This window comes from Nuphar pumila, chromosome 7 (assembly GCF_984573655.1).
Source record: "Nuphar pumila chromosome 7, dmNupPumi1.hap1.1, whole genome shotgun sequence".
Taxonomy (NCBI): Eukaryota; Viridiplantae; Streptophyta; class Magnoliopsida; order Nymphaeales; family Nymphaeaceae; genus Nuphar; species Nuphar pumila.
Window position 1 is genome coordinate 38,342,097 of NC_143255.1, and position 18,680 is coordinate 38,360,776.

Here is an 18,680-nt window from a genome sequence, read left to right on the forward strand (position 1 = left end):
TAATAGGAAAGAATCATGTAGCATATCAGCTACTAAGGAAACAAATTATATATATAAAGGCAACCTTGGTGAATGAAGCAAGCCAACAAGTGATTCTATCGTGGATGTAGGCCTAGCAGCTGAACCACATTAATATCTATTTTATTTCTTCTTTCCTTTTCTATTATTTTCATTTTTATGGTATTAGAGCAGGAGGTACAACAACTCGTCATGGCTACTATATCCTCTTCATCTGTGCTACCAAAGTTTTCATACCCTGCAACTCTCAATTTTGCAAATTTTGTTTCGATTAAATTATTTCATGTGAAATTATTTGTTATGGCACACACAGGTTCTCAGTCTCATTGAGAGCCAAGACCTACAAGGTTTTATCAATGGAGAGACGTGGATGCCTAAGTAATTCATGATATCAGGTGATGGTATTTCGGTTGAAAACCCTGACTATACTGCATGGTGAAAATCTGACAGGTTACTTTGTCGATGGATTATAGGAACCTTGTCAGAAGAGGTCCTCGAATTTTCCATAGGACTTAACACTGCAGCCCAAGTTTGGGCTGCACTTGAAGAAACCTTCACTCTAGATTCTTAAGAGCGTGAGTGAATTTTATTACAAAAATTGCAAATTCATCAAAAGAGGAACCAATATGTTAGTGAATACATCGGTACCTTCAAAGGCACATGCGATGAGTTCACAACCATTGGAAAGCCGGTGAATGATCGAACAAAGGTGTTACCTTGCTTAACGACCTTGGGCAAGAGTATAAAGCATTTGTGACTACAATGCGCAAACCTTCCATTCCCACTTTCAAAAAGTTGATTCCCCTTCTACAAAACCATCAAACCATGAAAAGTTTGCAAAGCCTTGAGAATAATAGTGCAACCCATTAAAATGTTGCATTTGTCACACAACGTCAGGGGAATACCAACTATCAGAGAGGTGGATATCAAAATCATTTTACGTATAAAGGTCGTGGGTTCACCTAGGTGAGACAACAATCATCCAGGTAGAATCAATCATACAGATCTAGTGCAAATCAAAATCTCAATCAGCAGGGTGCCAACTTTAAGCAGAACACTGGACAATAGAAAGACAAAGGGGCAGTTTGTCAATTTTTTTTTAAACCTAATCATACTGCTCTTAAATGTTATCACAGGTTCAATAAGATGTATTAGGCATGAGATATCCCACAGGCATTAGCGGCTATGGCCATTTCTAATAATCAGGATTATGGTTGGTTCCTTGACATTAGAGCTAGTTCACATATGATAGTTGACTCAGGTAAGCTTAAAAAACTCGCTAAATATTATGGTCTTGAAAAAATAATGGTGAAGAAAGGAGAAAAGTTGAAAATTATGCATATTGGTTTTACTACTTTGGATCTTGGAGAAAAAAATTAAAACTGGATAACGTTTTAGTTGTTACAAAGATCAAGTAAAATCTTATTTCCGTTAGTCAATTGACATCAGACCAACCCCTAACTTTTGAGTTCTTTAATGATCATTTTGTGATAAAGAACAAAGAGACTAGGATGAAGATAGCATCGGGTGTAGGCATAAAGATCTTTATGTTTTTGAGCCTTGGACAAATAAAGCTTTATTTTCTGCAAGGCAAAGCACAATTAATAATGAGGTTTGACACCAACACTTGGGACACCCAAATATGAATAATGTGAATCACTTGGTTAAAAATAAATTTATTGGCAGTAGTGGTTGTGAAAAACATAAATATTTGCTCTAGCTGTGCTATGGCAAAATCATCAAAATTGCCTTTTGATAGCTCAAATTCTATATGTGTCAAGCCTTTTGAAAAGATCCATTGTGATCTTTGGCGACCAACATCTGAATCATCTATTCATGATTTTAAATATTATGCAATTCTTGTGGACGATTGCACCAGATTCGTCTACTTTTATCCTTTAAGGTACAAATCTGATTTTGAGCATTGCTTTTATGAGTTTCATAAAATGATCACAAATAGCTTCCAGAAGCACATCAAGATTTTTCAATCGAATGGTGGAGGTGAGTTCATAAGTAACTCATTTCAAAAGTACTTGAGAGAACATGACATTCATCAAAGTCTTTCTTGTCCCCGAACTCTTGAGCAAAATGGTCGGGTGGAGAGAAAACACCGTAGTATAACTGAACTTGGTCTATCTATAATTTTTCATACTCACATTCCCAACAGGTATTGGGTAGAAGCTTTTCGAACAACTGTTTGGTTGATTAATAGGTTGCCAAGTATGGTTTTAAACATGATTTCACAATTTGAAAAGCTCTTTGGAAAGAAATCCGAATATTCTTATCTAAGATTTTTTGAGTCAATATGTTTTTCATGCTTGCAGGATCATGTGAAAAATAAGTTTGAACCACGAGCATTGCCATGCATTTTTATGGGATACAATGAGCATCACAGGGGTTATAGGTGTTTGCATGTCGAATCTGAGCATGTTTATATTAGTAGACATGTAATTTTTGATGAGAATGTTCTTCCTTTTCGAGAAAACATCTGAAGGGACATGGATAATAATGAAGTTACTTTTTCGAACTGGGTATCATTTCACAATGAGAAACAAAACAATTGACCGAATCAGATTAGTACTACAGAGCCTACCTGTGAAAGTGATCATTGAAATCGAACTTCTGAACAACTAAAAATGGGTGAACAACATGGGCACATTCAAGATGTACAAATTCAAGTTGAAGATAAACCTACTCAAACAGATTAGTTGAACCAACAGGAAGTCACCGCTAGTAGCATCTCAAATATACAACATGGTTATCCGATCCAAACACGACATCATCAAACCAAACCCAAAATATTTTTTTGGCTCAATGTGATGCCCCACTAGAACCAAAGAGTGTTAAATAAGCATTGAATCACCTTGGGTAGAATAATGCTATGAAGGAAGAAATGAATGCACTATACAACACCAACACATGGGAATTAGTGCCTAGGCCACCCAATGTCAACGTTGTTGGGTGTAAATGGATTTTTAGGACTAAGTTGAAAGACGATGGAACTTTAGAAAGACTCAAAGCTTGGTTACTTGCTAAGGTATTCAATCAACTTTCTGGAGTAGATTTTGTTGAAACTTTCTCCTCTGTCATAAAACCAACTACCATACGTATTCTGTTATCCATCGCTCTTGCAAATAAGTGGGATATTAAGCAATTGGATATTAAAAATGCATACCTTCATAGGTTCTTAGGCAAATCAGTATTCATGGAGTAACCTCCAGGGTTCAAAGATCCAACCAAACCATACTATGTGTGTAAACTTACACGTGCATTATACGAGCTCAAGCAGTCTACACAAGCCTGGTTTGACAGGTTACCACATTCTTACTCACCATGGGGTTCTATTGTAGTATGGCAGACTCCTCTTTGTTTATTTGCTGAGAAAATATGAGATGTGTATTTTTGCTTTTATACGTAAATGACATCATCATTACGAGAAGCAATACCATCTTTATTTATGAGATTATCAAAAAACTATATCAAGAATTTTTAATGAAGGATCTTGGATCTATTCATCATTTCCTTGGCATTCAAGTTCAACGCTTCAATGAAGGTTTATTCTTAAACCAGAGTAGATATGCTTATGACATATTGAATCGAGCAAAAATGATAGATTGTCGGCTCATTGCCACTCCTATAACAGACAAACCTCATCCTCCTCAAAATGATAAACCATTTGAAGACATCAAATTCTATTAAAGTATTATTGGAAGTTTGTAGTATTTAATTTTTACTAAACCAGACCTGTCTTTCAGCGTCAATTACGTCTGCCAATACATGCACGCCCCAACAAAGTTTCATTTCCAACCTGTTAAGAGGATTATGAGGTATATCAAGGGCACAATAGAGTATGAAATCTGATTATTATACAAAAATCCTCTTGTTTTGTATGGGTTCTCTGACACCAACTGGGTAGGATGCTCCATTACTCAGCGATCCACTACAGGGTACTGCATCTATCTCGAAGGCAACTGCATCTCATGAAGTGCAAAAAAACAACCAATAGTAGCTCGATCAAGCACAGAGAATATTGGTCCTTGGCTTTAACTACTATAGAAATCACATGGATCACTTACATTATACAGGATCTTGGAGTTTTTTCTACACAAGCTCCGATCATATATTGTGATAACATGTCAGCCTTACACATGACCATCAATCTCTTTTTCATAATCGGTTCAAACATATTGAGATTGACTATCACTTTGTACGAGAAAAGGTGGCTCAGGGTCAACTCATCACTCAGTTCATTCCTTTCAATCTACAAGTAGCATATAACTTTACCAAACCTCTCACAAAGAGCAATTTTCGAATACTAAGGCTCAAACTTGGACTTTGTTTAGCACCCCAACTAAGTTTGAAGGGGGGTATTAAGGTAGAGATCCAAACTCTAGAGTCTTCCAATGATAAGGTGTGAAGCTTTTCAAAATAACAAAGGAAATAACAAATTCATAATAAAGAAAGATTATCAACCAACCAAGGATAAATCTGAGAATCATCCAATGCATCTGGTAACTTTCTCTATTACTAAATCCTATACTGTAAAAGAGGAAAGTTGTGAGAGAGAATTTTATAAAAGAAAAAAGTTGTGGGAGAGAAAAGAAAAATATTAATAAGAAAGAATCATGAAACAACTACTAAGAAAAAAAATTACATATATATATACAAGGCAGACTTGGTGAGTGAAGCAAGTCAACAAGTGATTCTATCTTGGATGTAGGCTTAGCAGCTGAACCACATTAATATCTGTTTTATTTCTTCTTTCTCTTTCTATTGTTTTCATTTTTAGATTCAATGTCCTTGACCACCCCAATATGTGAGTGACATATTCTAGCAGATGCCAGAAATCATGTTGTTTCAAAGAAGATAAAACTATAGAATGAAAGGTCATAATATATATAAAACCCCAAGAAACCACACACTCCGTACCAAAACCTGGTTGCGCTAACTCAGCCTGCCATACCTATGGTCATCATGCCGGCAGCATAAAACTTTGATGCTAGGACCACTGCGCCTGGGACCTATGCTACGCATTGGCTTGCCCAGAGGGGTGACACCCATGAGAATTAAACCTTGACTAACCATTTAGCAGCAAGGCCCCACCCCACTACGCCACCCCCTTGGGGCCATAATCCATTTATACTTGAAATTGCTTTTTGTGTAAAATGCTTTTGGATCCATTACAATAAAAACCATTATAGCTTTCTAGATAAACGGAAGTTTACAGTCCTGTCTACGTCAATGAATTTCCCTAGCCATTTAACCGCATGGCTCACCAGATCTTTGGGATTTAATTGATCTCTCTGATGACAACATTTCTTTAAAGCTTCAACTCCTTTTACAGTATTGACATTTGCCAACAGGAAGGCACGATTATGAAATTCATTTTCTTAGACAGGCAAGCAGGGGTTAGGCAGACCCTACCCACCATATTCCAGGAAAATTCATGTGAAATAAATCACATCTCATTTGAAGAAGGAAACCGGTCAGTTGGGTTGTCCTTCCACACACGATCGTGGCTTAGGATTCATAATCTTGATAAATTGATGGGAGTGTAATTCTGCTATTTCCATACCCATCTTATATGACTAACCTTATGGTATTCTTAGAATTGCAAACCAAAATAAAAAAAAATGTTGTTTTGATTTACTTGCTTAGGACTGGTAGAATCTTTAACCATTTTTTCTTATGATGAGTAAAGCCTGCCTCCAACAACTTAAAGGTATAGATCTAAGCATTTGTAAGAATCAGAATATTATAATAAACACAAGTAAAAACAGGACTTAAATATGACCTTTCCGGTTGGCCCTGACAATGGACTGAAAACACCAAATGAGTCGGGCTGCGGGTTTTGAAAAGAGATGGTTAAGGTGTTAGAATTATTTTTGCAAATAATCAGGGTGAGAGTAGGGAATGGTGCAGTCACAAGTTTTTGGCGTGATGCCTGAATTGCGGAAATTCCATTAAGACTGAGGTTTTCATAATTGTTTCACATGTAGAGGCACGGGCGACACTGTTGGGCATCACTGGTCGGGCGCTAGGGGATGGCATCTAAGTGTTGGTCGTGGCTATGATGCGACCACAGTCCGACAAATGAGGTATTTGATGACCCTACTGAGTGGGGTGACAATCATGTATGGTACTGATAAACTTAGATGGGTACATGATAAAGACAATGTATATTCAGTTGCATCAGTTATGAGGTGCAAGGTTCGCCATCAATTTGGTTACCAAAGAAGAGTCTATGAGAAAAGGAGATACAGCCAAGGTTTTCTCTGTTTGTTTGACGATTGGTGTTGCATGGGAAAGTTAAAACATAATGTTTCTTGAAAGATCGGGGGTTCAGGTTAACGAGTAGGTGCAACCTATGCAGGAAGTCAGTCGAAAGTATTGAACATTTGTTTGTAAGATGCAGCTGGTTCGGAGAACTTCACACCAGATATTGGGGAAGAGCGATGTCATACCAGCATGCTGGCCCTGGGGGCCTGTTGCTCTCTCATCGACATCATGGTGAGAGGGTTTTTGAATGGAGACACTGGCTATTGATTACTTGACGAAAGGTATGGCTGCACAGAAACGAACTTGTATTTGAGGAGGGTGTTCCTAATTTGCAGACCATTCAAAACGGAACGTGTACGGAGATCTGAGAAGGGTCTTTTGCTGCAGTTCAGTTATAATTTCAGATTGTAATTTAACCCGATATATCTGCTGCTGGGTCCAAAAAACGGTTGGTTCTTTAGCCACCGATTGTACTATGTAATTTTAGCATAACAGCACTGTATCTTTGTCTATCTGTACATGTTAACAGGAAATAAAACATTTGCCACTTCTCTAAAAAACAAAGCAATGTGAACGAAGGTCTCTCTTTATATCTCCACTGGTCCAAGGTATATGTGGCTTTGAGTCATGTTTAGGTAATTGAGCCATGTCCAAGCATAGATTGTCGTGATGTGAATGAATCTATATTGCAATTGAGCCTCTGAAAAGGAAGACACGAGGGATCTGTTGCATATCCTTGCATTGCAGTCCCATACAGGCGGACCATGTGCAGATATCAGTTTGGCTTACTTGGAAAAGAGAGCATGATGGGAACAAGCTACGTGCACTTGAGAAGTATGGACCAACTTCACGAGTCACTTGATAAGTTTTGCTTCATGTGGTGATGTGTCATATCCCTTCACTTTCACTTTCTCTTTTGCTGTTTACTGCTTTACTTTAATCCAAATCCATGCGCAAAGAGGGATCCACACACAAAATAAAATCAAGAAACAAAAGTAAAAGCAAGTTAAAGCTGGTATACATGTGTCCCCCCTTTTTCTTTTTTTAAATTTTGGTTGCCATTTTTATGTATATAAAATGCATAAAAATTTATCCTTGTTTTCTTTGCTGTATCCCATGTCTCCCAAGTCTGTATCTATTACTCATCTCTTCTTTATTGTATGGCTTTGATGGGGAAAAATTGTAAATAAATTATTGTTAAAGATGATAATATATACGATGTGTACATGGAGCCTATAATGTATATTCATGTACATTGAAGTTTCCTTTATTATGACATTATCCCATAATGACCCGCACATGTGGGTCACCTAGAAGGGTACAACATGGGGCAGGAATCTCTATGTATTTTGTCCTTCTCCGCCCTCAATTTGCTGATTTTCTCCTCGCACCAATGCAACTGTTCTTCATTGATTTGTGCCATCTTCAACACCCTTAAAATCACTTTGACATCTATCAAAGCCAATAGAACTTCAAACTCTTCTCCTTTCTTCATCATTAATCTTCTTTTTAAACATTTACATCTTCTCTGCATCTCCTTCAATTCTTTCCTCTTCTGCAGAAACATCAGCAAAGTTTAACTCCACTTGATCACAGAACTATCACACACGTATACCAACCGGGGGCTCCGCTTGTTTGGTAGGAGTTTTTAGGGCAAGTCACCATGTGTTGGGACGTTGCAAGTTCAAAACCCAATAGTATGTTGTGTAACAGATGGGGTCTGCCTAACCCCAGCTTGCCTTCCAGAGAAAACTGTCGAACATGTAAACACTGGTTCACATTTATGCGCAACACACATACACATGCATGAGGAGGGATCCTAACATATCATAAGTGCATCTATTTGAGTGAGGCCGGCGTTCAAGTACTATGGGACCCATGCAATCATGACATGTGATCATCAATATGATATTGCCTATGACATTGCTGATGATTGGATATTTGGGTTCTTTCACACGCGTGCGTACACACATAGGGATGGCAGTGGGGGCGGGGGACAAGGTCTCCACCCCCGCCCCGCCTCAAGATCAGAACCTCCATCCCTGCCGGGGATGGTTTTGAACCTTCACCCCGCCTTCATCTCCGTTTCACGTCCTCCATCCCCAGTTCAAACGGGGATGAGGCGGGGCGGGGCTATTGCGGGGAAAAGTGGCGGGGACGGGGACGGGGTCAGGGCAGGGATTAGGCGGGGATCGTGGCGGGGGAAAGTGTACGTCCATCCCCGGACGGGGATGGATTTTAACCTTCGTCCCCGCCTCCATCCCCGGTCCAAACGGGGCGAGGTGGGGCGGGGCCCCGCTTTCCCCCGGTCCACTGCCATCCCTATACACACATGTATCCATGCACATGAGCAGATCAAGTGTTTGGGGGCCGAACACATATAATGTATATGACCCAACCACCGGATGCCACGACACAGACTGCCCACCACATTTAGAGAGGGGCTCCACGCCTCCGCCGTCCTCAAAAGGCCCCAACACTTACAATGCCTTCGGCCCGATCACAGGAACACTCCTCAAGTGCGCACATTTACACAGGCAGTACACACACACGCACTTTTTACCGAACACGGATCCCATCATTTGAAATAAGATGGGTTACATCCTATTTCAAATGATGTGATCCGTGTTCCTTCTTACCTTAAGGGCAGCTTTCCTTACAGCACGAATCCGCGAAGAGTACTCGGAACTAAGCATCCTCCTACACAATGTTCTGAAAATGATGCACTTATTATCTTTTTCTGCCTTGAGAAATTCCATGAAGGTTCTGATTGATTCTTGCATGAACTCAAGAAGTTCTACTGTCGATATCTTTGTCTCATCTCTGGCCTCTCCCTCCGTATTTTCTTCTAATTATTTTACAAGAAGCAAAACAAAGAGCGTTCAGATACCAGGACTTTTATTGTAAGAAAGGAATTGATTATCAGTGAGAGCTTTATCCCTCACTGACAAAAAGCCAACGGCTTCATATGCTAACACTCATAGCACAAAAGAATAGGACTAAAGATAAGAGCTTTTGACCTTCATTAACGAAATAGAATCGTGGGTACCTCGAATTTCTGGGACTTGAAGCAATTTAGGCCTAGAGATCCTCATTCTTGCATAAATCTCAGGCCTCCTACCATGTTCATAAGGTTCTATCTCAATAAATCTCTGCAACAAGACCTGAAATTGCTGAAACTGTTGAGCAACATGAGCATAATAGCCAGAATCCCCATCTTCCTTGCCTGTCTTCAGTTTCTCGAGATTCTTGTAGTTCCAATTGAGAGCTTCCCACGTCAAGCAAATCTGTGCAACATATGCGGCCTCGAGTTCTTGTTGTGGATTCCTTCCATTTTGCCAAAGCTTTTGTGTGTCTTCTAGGGCCCCTTTCAAGTTTATCATTATTCTCTTTGATATTGATCTTGGCAATGGATTTGTCATTCTGAAGGATTCTGAGATTTTTCGTTGTTTGGAAAAAGCCGTAAACACCCATGTTAGAACTTCTTTCCCAAAATAAAGGGGCCCAAGTTAAAAACATGTATCAAACTTTGGTACCATTTTATTAGAAGCAAACAATGAATTCATGACATATTTTTTAATTTAAACATTCGAGGAAAGAAAGCACAAGTTGTAATGGAGATTATAGCACAATTACAAAATAAATGAAAGTTTTATGGGAAAAGAAGGAAAACCTGCATATGTATTAGCCAGATGTTTAGATTAGTGGCATTCCAACAAATTAAGAGACCATGAATTCATGCTTGGCAATAATAAGTTTTCAAAAAAAAAAAATGATTGGCAGTATTAAAGTTGAATCATAGCAGAAGTCTTAATTAATATTGGCTTACAATTTACAAAGGAACACATGGAAGACATCATATCATATCAAGTTTCTTAATATAACTAACTAGAGAAGATTTACCTGTTTCTTGTAATTTTTGGGCATTAATTCTGTCAAAGAACAGCATCTCCTCATCATACTTTTTGATGAACAAGGAATCAGCAGAAGAAGAAGAGGAAGAATAGAGATCTTCCATTTCTGAATCCCTATAATTCGTGGAGCTTCTCCACTCCCACGAGCGCTTGGACGTCGTCTCTGCGGTAAACTGTACCATTGCCATGAAACCATCCTTCTTTTCTTCACCTCTCTCTCCCTCATCCTTCTTTTCTTCACCTCGCTCCCCATCATCCTTCACTTCAAGCTCCTCCTCGATTGGCAGTTTAGTTTCTTCATCTTCAGTGATTTTTGTCTCTCCACACGTTTCATCTTCACCACTCGGATTAGACTCTTGAGAGAGGGTAGAATCGGACCTGCAGATGACTTCATAGTCCTTAGTTAACTCACAAATCTCATTAACGGATTCTCTTCTTTCAGTTTTGTAAGGCAAGAACATGAGAGTTTCCCCATTGAGAACGTCTGCAACAAGAGAATCTTCTTCCTTAACTGGGCACTCTTCATTTGAGAGGTTCAAACTCTCATCTTGTGGTCGACTGATTTTTTCAAGAAACCTGCAAGAAAAATAAAGATCATCATGTGGGTACTTGAGATTCAGGAAGAATGTCACATAAGGCGTTTAGAGAAAAACCTTTTGAGGATGTTCTTAAAGAGAATTGATTGAAGGAAGTTGCAGATCAGAACTGAGAGATAGAAGAAGAAAGAAAGATGGAAAGTTTTGAAGAATGTTAAGAATATTGTTGGCATTCTTAATGGATGTGTTTATGGCTCATCACACGCCATTGCTGTTCAAGAGTTTGCTCAACTCCATGGCAGAGAGGCTCTATAAAGGTGTTATTGAGTGCCAATGCTGAAACAGTGACGGTGGAACACCCACTTGGTCATCTCTAGCTGGACCGTTGATGTCAATGGGTCGGACTTTATCTGACATCCAATCGCAATTCAGCTCCCATTAGTCGGATTCAGTAAAAGAAACGAGATCCAATTAATAATCAAATTCGGATTTGGTTTGGAATTCTTAACCAAATCTGGCGGATATCTAAATCCGATTACATGTATCCAATTGGATTCAATAATACCTTTTCTTCGTTCAAATCCAAACCTAAATCGAACTTGGATTATCCATTGATCTGATTACTTGAATCTGTTATAGGTCACAACCGACCCGAATGTGAACTATTTACATAGGAACGAATCCAACAGAGGATGTTCAAGCTTGGCTCATTCTTGTGGTGAGCTGAGTCGAGCCGAGCTTGAACTCATGACCAGTGTAATTTAAATGAGCTAAATAAATAAATAAATAATTGAATTTGGGCTCTAAATCTGCTGAGCTAGCTCAGACTGACTCATCTACAACAAAGTTCTAAAGTCTTTTACATTGTTTCAAAGTTGCAAGTAGTAGGATTTGAACTCTAAACAAGCAATTTATTGCTTACAATCCAAACACTTGAACAACATATACTATGCTATGATATATATATATATATATTATTGGTTATAAGCCTATACAAGTTGAGCCGAGCTGGTTTGGCTTGCTGAACTTATTTCACGAATTTGAGTGAGCTCTTTATGAGCCGAACGCAAGCCGAGATATGAGCAGCTTGTATTTTTTTCCCAGTTCTATATGAAACTGTATTTGATTACTAATCAGACTCAAGAGTACTTTTACATCTGAATCCTAATCTGAATCTGTGTTCGACCCAGAATTGGATAATCTGCAAGCCCAACTACATTTAAATGCATATCTGATTAACGAACATATATAGCCTATATAATCAGACCAGTTCAGCAGAAGAATTCTTCATCTCAGTCCAACTCAGAATTCAATTAACCTAGATCCGACTATATCCAACACGTTTACATCCCTTGCTTCTGTTTTTTTTTTATATTTTCATTGATTAGGGTTTTTTCTTTGATTTTCATTGATTAAGGCTTTTTCTTTAATTTTCATTAATTAGGAATTTGAATTCATTTGATTAGGGCTTTTCTTGTATTTGATTATTACTGTTTTTTTGTTCTTTGATTAGGGTTTGAATTAGTACTTTTTATTTAATTTTATGGTTTATGATAAACTTTCATAATTAGGTGTAATATGACATTGATTAAATTATTTATATTTAACAAATATCAATTCTTATTTTTTCTCAAATTACTCATATTTTAAATATTTTTAGTTTTTAGATCCAATCCAAGATCCATATCTAAGGCTAAAATCCATAATGAGCATGTTAAAACACTCATATGGTTGGGCAGATAGAGTTGTACTATCCAAAATAAAGTTATCCTACCCATTATCCGTGTGTTCATGCTGTTCACACACAACTTAAAAAAAAAGTTGGACACAATTAGCACAACTTTTTGTACAGTCTAAACAAACATTACCTTTAGTACAATTATTAAGGAACAAACAAAATATGAGTTCAGTCCGTTATGTTCTTCATTCTGTCTAACCTTGGACAAGACATCAAACAACCCAATTACGTGTATGCCCACTCCTCTCTGCGGGTTAAGAGACAGTGGTCTGGTTATGGTTGGACCAATCAGCCATCAGGCATCTTAGATTTTTACTGGATTTGGATTTGAGAATGCCTTACGAGATTGGACCATTTAAATGCTGGGATAACATAGGGCATGCTGGATCCAATTAAATAGGTATGGGTTGATGGGGTTACTGGATCTGCTCATTCACAGCTGCACATGTTTTCTAGAAGTTTCTTTTAAGAGAGTGGCTTCTATCAGGCCATTAGTATAAGTTTTCCATCTATAGTCAGGAGTGGGCAAGTCCCGATCCGGCCCAGTTTTTTGACGGACCTAACACCTAATTAATGGGCTGGGCAGGGCAGGGTCAAGCCTGGCCTATCAATAAGCCGGGCCGAAAAAGGAGTCAAAATCCTGCATGTAGGTTCGCCCTAGATGAGCTGTGCCAAGGGCCACCCATGAGCTCGCCCAATTTTTCGAAAAGGAAAACATGGACTTGGCCAGGCTGGCCTGACTGGTTTCTATTTATATACAGGCTGATAGGCTGGTTGACAGGCTATGGGTAGAGCTGAGAAACGCAACGAGCTGCTCGTGGCTTGGGTCATGATCCTATTATAACAAGCTCTCACTCGAACTCATGAAATAGGCTTGGCAAGCTAAACATAAACAACAATTGTTCAGCTCATGAGCTTGGTTAAACTCGTTAACTACTAATAAATATATTTTACATCAATTTTATATCGTAGAGTGTAGACAGTTTTCGCGTTTGACTTGCATGCAATAAGATTTTTTTTAAAGAAAATTTACAAGCAATAAGTGTAAGCATGGCTCAGTAGGTTTAGATTCCAAATTCATTTACGGTTTAAAAAATAAATCTTTTTGTAAATGAGCTGACTAAAACGCAACTCATTTAGCTTGAGCTGGGCTCAGCCCAAGATGGGAATGAACCGATCGGGTTGAACACCCTCTGTTCAGTTTGTTCAGCTTAATTACCAGCCCTATCTATGTATAATTTGGTAAGCCTGTGGCTCATCATCGGAGCTAAGCCAGGTTCAGGCAGCATTGAGTTTCAGAAAGCCAGCCTAGCTACAGTCCAAACTAGCTGCTGGCAGCCAGCCTGATTCCCACTACTAATCTCTGAGTTTTTTTTTTTATATTTACATGAAGAAACCACCCTCAAGAATAGAGACCTAGCCGTACTGGCTGTGCCTGCCATACTTACGGTCACTATCTTGGCAGTGTAAAACTATGTGAGATATGATTACCCCTTGCCCCCAGGCTCTATGAGTTCTTTTAACACCACAATTTTCTTGTGTGATTTGACATAAACTGCTAGAATGGCAATATAAACTAAACCAATTTGTGCCGTAAGAAGGCTGTCTCTTATTGCAACATGGAAGCTGAGTGTACTACTCTCCTGCGGGCAGGGAGGACCTCAAGGGTTTTACCAACTGAAGGCATGTCAATGTGTAGTATCTGATTAGAGGGCTTTCCCTTGGCCTTAAAAACAAAGAGGTTAATTATTGCAATTCAACTAATCCTAATTCCATCATTCTATTTAATCACCACCTTGACTTCCTCATCTTGAATAACAAAGAACCATGAAGAAATCAAGATCTTGCCTACTATTACACATCCCTGGTAAGCCAAACATTAATATATTTTGAAGCAAGGAATAGAAAAAAGTTTGAACATACAGAAAAGCAATTACGCGTGCATTGCTTTGTGGTGCATATAGTATGCAAGATTCCCTCTCCAAAAAAAACAAAAGAAAAAGAAAAAAAAGAAGAAGATGCAGTACCCAAGATTAAGTTAACAATGGGATTGATTCCTTAATTGTGTCAAAAGTATTATGGATTCATTAATTATAACTGCAAGTCTGGTGACAAATATGAACATTACCCTTTACTTTTCTGGGTCAAATTTGATGGTGTAAATTGCACTAGTGCAACCCTTTACACAATAAACATTTTCATAATCATTTTAGTTCAATCAATATGATGTAGGATGAAGTAGGGCCCGGGAAGATCATATCAATTATACTTTGATTTATTCTCCAAATCTATAGGCACTATCACGTGAAAGTCTTGGATTCTATACCACTTTGGATCTTACAGAGAGCATCACTCAGTCATCCTCCTGCCTCTTAGTCCTCAATCAACAAGTAATGAATTGATTCAAAAAGTCAAGTCGATGGTTAGAAGTTTTTTTTATTTACAGGAAGGAACCTTTCTCAGAATAAGAGAGACCTAACCGTGCTGGCTTTGCCTGCCGATCATTGTCCTCATGACAGCGTAAAACTCTGGAGGCGTACCCCTTGCCCAAGAGGGTTATAAGTTTGTTTTTCAATAATGTCGCATATTTAATGCTTAATCTTAAGCCAAAAGCACCTTAATTATTTATCACTAGCCACAATGAAAATGAATATTTGGTTACACACTCAAGTGATTTTCAGTCAAACCCAGGTCAAGTCCTTGCAAAAGGTTTTGCATATGAAATGATTAATAGCTTAGGACTTGACCTAGTTGGTGAAGGGATTTAAATCAATTTTTTTTCCGGCTAGGCGAAGGTAAACTACAATCACCCAAATGACCGACTGCATTTTCACAGGCTTACCATTGATTAAACCCTTGAGGTCTTCTTGCCCACTTAGAGAAAACCCACTTTCGACCTTGCGACGTCTTGTGTGGATTTCAAACTCATGACTTCCCTTCAACCTGTTCAAAGTTCCCCCTGCCAGATGAGCCGAATCCTTGTAGGAAGATATCTGAATCTTGGCTTGCCACTCCTTAGCGTACATAGGTTAATCATTTTTTTGCAGAAAGACCAAGAATTCACAATGCCCATATCTTGAGCGAAAAGCTGTCTTGGCCACATCCTCTTCCTAGATTTTCAACTGGTGATACCCAAAACATAGATCCAACTTGAAAAAATAAGCTGCCCCTTGGAGTTGATCGAATAAGTTGTCTATCTTTGACAATGGATACTTGTTATTTGTTGTCACTGTATTCAATTTTCTGTAGGCGATGCACATACACAATGACCCATCATTCTTTTTTATGAACAAAATCAGTGTGCCTCAAGGTGACACTGATGGTCAAATAAATCCCATATCCAATAACTCCTGCAGCTGATTTTTGAGTTTCATGAGCTCTGCAGGTCCCATTCTATATGGTGGAATAGAGATGGGTGCCGTGTCAGGAGCTAGATCTATCTGGAATTCGACTTCCATATTGGGTGGAAGTCCTGAAAGTTTTTCAGGAAAAACATCCACGAATTCTCACATAATCTTTACCTCTATGATTGAGAGTTTATCATCGATTTTGGTCTTCATATAAGCTAAATATCCAATACAACCCTTTTGTAGGTAATGGTTGGCTTGAAAACATGAAATAATTGTCGACTTTATAAGTTTTCTAACACCTTGAAAGGTGAAAATTGGTGTTTTGGGGTGTTGAAAACTGATACTTTTTCTTCAATAATTGATCATCACATGATGGTTAGATAATTAATCCATGCCCAAGATAACGTCTACTCCCTTAAAGTCCAATATCAGGAGGTCTACCGGTAATAGACGTTCTTTGTCTTGTACTATGCATCCTTTCTACACAATCGGTCTTTCCCATTGGTCTATCTACTTGATATTTTATATCTAGAAGTGTAGGTGAAAAAGGTAATAATGTTGCAAAAGTAGGAATAGTGAAGCTATGTGTAGCATCCGAGTCAAAAAGAACATGTGCACTAACACCAGTCAGAAGTGTACCTTCCACCATGTTTGGTAATTAGCCAACACTTCCTGCAAAGTTGCCGCATAAACTCGACCTAAAGTAATTAGTTTCTCTATGGGTTTTGTTCCGTCTCTCTGCACTGGCTGAGGGTACTTCATCACGATGTATCTCATCTGTCCGCAATTGTAGGACTTGATATTCTTTTCATCACAGTGGCCTTTATGCTTGAAGCCGTAAGTCCTACAATTATTGTTGCCCTTGGAAGGTGACCTTTGGTATTGAGGCTTGTTGACTTCTAGTTGTTCAAGCTTCTTTCCCTTCTACTTACCGTTGCTTCTCTCATTGCTTTCCTTCTGCGCCTTAAAAAAATTGCCATTGCCTTACCTCTTTTTGAAGAAACCACGAGACGATGAACTGGATTGTCCTTGTTAGACTTGCTTGGGTTTCTCCTCTGTCTTCGGCTTTGTTGTTCGAGCATCTCAAGACTCGTAACGAGATGCCATCTCCACCAATCTAACGAACTTTTAAATTTACAATGGTCGCACCATTATCAAAATCTCAGGCTTTAGTCTGCGCTCATAGAGCTTGCATTTTTATTTTTCTTTAGAGACTAAAGCCTTAGTGAATTTGAACAATGAATTGAACTTGACAGTGTAGGCCGCCATACTCATGCTTCCTTGTTTCACCTTTCTAAATTCTTCTTCTTTCTCTATTCTCTCGATCCCGGGGAAGAATTGTTTATAAAACTTATTCCTGAAAGTAATCCAGAAACAAACTCTCCACTTTCCAGGACATCTCTGATGGATCACCACCAGTACTCAGCATCACTCACTAAATTGGATGTTTCGACTCAAGCCTTCTGGTCCTCTAGGCACTGTATCACATTGAGTGCCTTCTCTGCTTGCATTATCCACTTTTTGACCGCCTCTCCTCCAGGAGTTTCGTCAAAGGTAGACACTCTTATGTTCTTGAACTTTTCAACCCAATAATTGCTTCTTGATGTTACCTGGTTTTGATTTTGTTGCAATAAATTTTTTAACAACTCGTACAAAATTCTCTCCATGGTATAGCCAGGAGGCACACCACTACCCACCATAGCATGCTCCTATCGAAGTGAAGCTCGTGAAGATCCTCCACCTTCTGCTCCTATACTCTTTGGAGGCATACTACCTGATGCTTGTAGAGACACAAGACCACTGAAGCTTGTAGTACCCCTTCTTGCAAAACCCTTGTTTGCTTGCGTTGCCTAAGAAGAACCTACTCGATTCCTGCTTGCATGAGAGCCCTTCGATTGGTATGATGTACCCTGACGAGTTCTCATACTGTAACATTAGTAGAGTGTATTATTGAATAGTTATATTTTCTTACTCATTCATATTTATGCAAGTTGACACATTGATCACACCATATTTTTTGTTTATTAAAAAAAATATCTTTACAACTTTTCATGGGTTCTTTCGTAATACAACCCATGACTTATTATGAACAACTAGGCCACAACGACCATTATGACTAACAAGACACTAGACCAACATCATAAAATCTCCTAAGGTGTAGGGGTACTTGGGGTGTAAGTGGGGTCCTCTTCGTCTTCAGAGTTTGAAGGAACCCTAGCCGATGCTGGTGCTACCGTGTTGCTAAAAACACATATGTATGTATGCTTATTCATATGTCCTCTACCTCTCCTAGGTAAGGTAGCGACATTCCTCAAAGTGGTTGCAAGAATCTTCTTGCTTGATCTTCTTTTGAGACGGCAGTGCTTTTGTTTTGTTGCACTACTGTCCTCCTAACACCCTAGTGATAGAATATTTTGGATTTCTCCTGACTTCTTCTCTCGCTACTAGTAGGTATAGTGTTGCTCGGCCCTGTCTCGTAGTGATCGTAGCGAGTCTTACTGCAACTCGAAAAATACACTACTGCTCCTCTACCTTCACGGTTTGCCAATGATCCTCTCTTGATGTGCCTATAAGAAGGACATTCCTGTAACCCTGGCGATCTCCCAACGTGTGGTTGGGGTTTTGCTACCACTTCTTTTTTGACATTGTGCTCCCAATCATTGATTATGACCATAACTGAAGCTGAGGGAGGAATGAGAGGTGTCATACTCCTAATTAAGTTAGTAGCAAGCATCTCATGTGGTAAAACACTATCAAAGATCAATGGCGACCCTTTCAAAATTATCATCTTGAAAATCTTTCACAAGTGTCCTAGCATGCACTCCTGATATGATGCGTACAACTG

General features: G+C 38.9%; 1 protein-coding gene across 1 annotated transcript; it reads right to left on the reverse strand.

Moving 5' to 3' along the window:
- Nucleotides 1-7,603: 7,603 nt before the first annotated feature.
- LOC149831971 (uncharacterized) lies at nucleotides 7,604-9,680 on the reverse strand. Its single transcript, XM_090013127.1, has 4 exons — nucleotides 9,347-9,680; nucleotides 9,188-9,268; nucleotides 8,937-9,145; nucleotides 7,604-7,852 (listed from the first exon to the last, which is right to left on the reverse strand). The coding sequence occupies exons 1-4, from the start codon at nucleotides 9,678-9,680 to the stop codon at nucleotides 7,604-7,606; spliced, it is 873 nt and encodes a 290-aa protein (XP_089869253.1).
- Nucleotides 9,681-18,680: the final 9,000 nt, after the last annotated feature.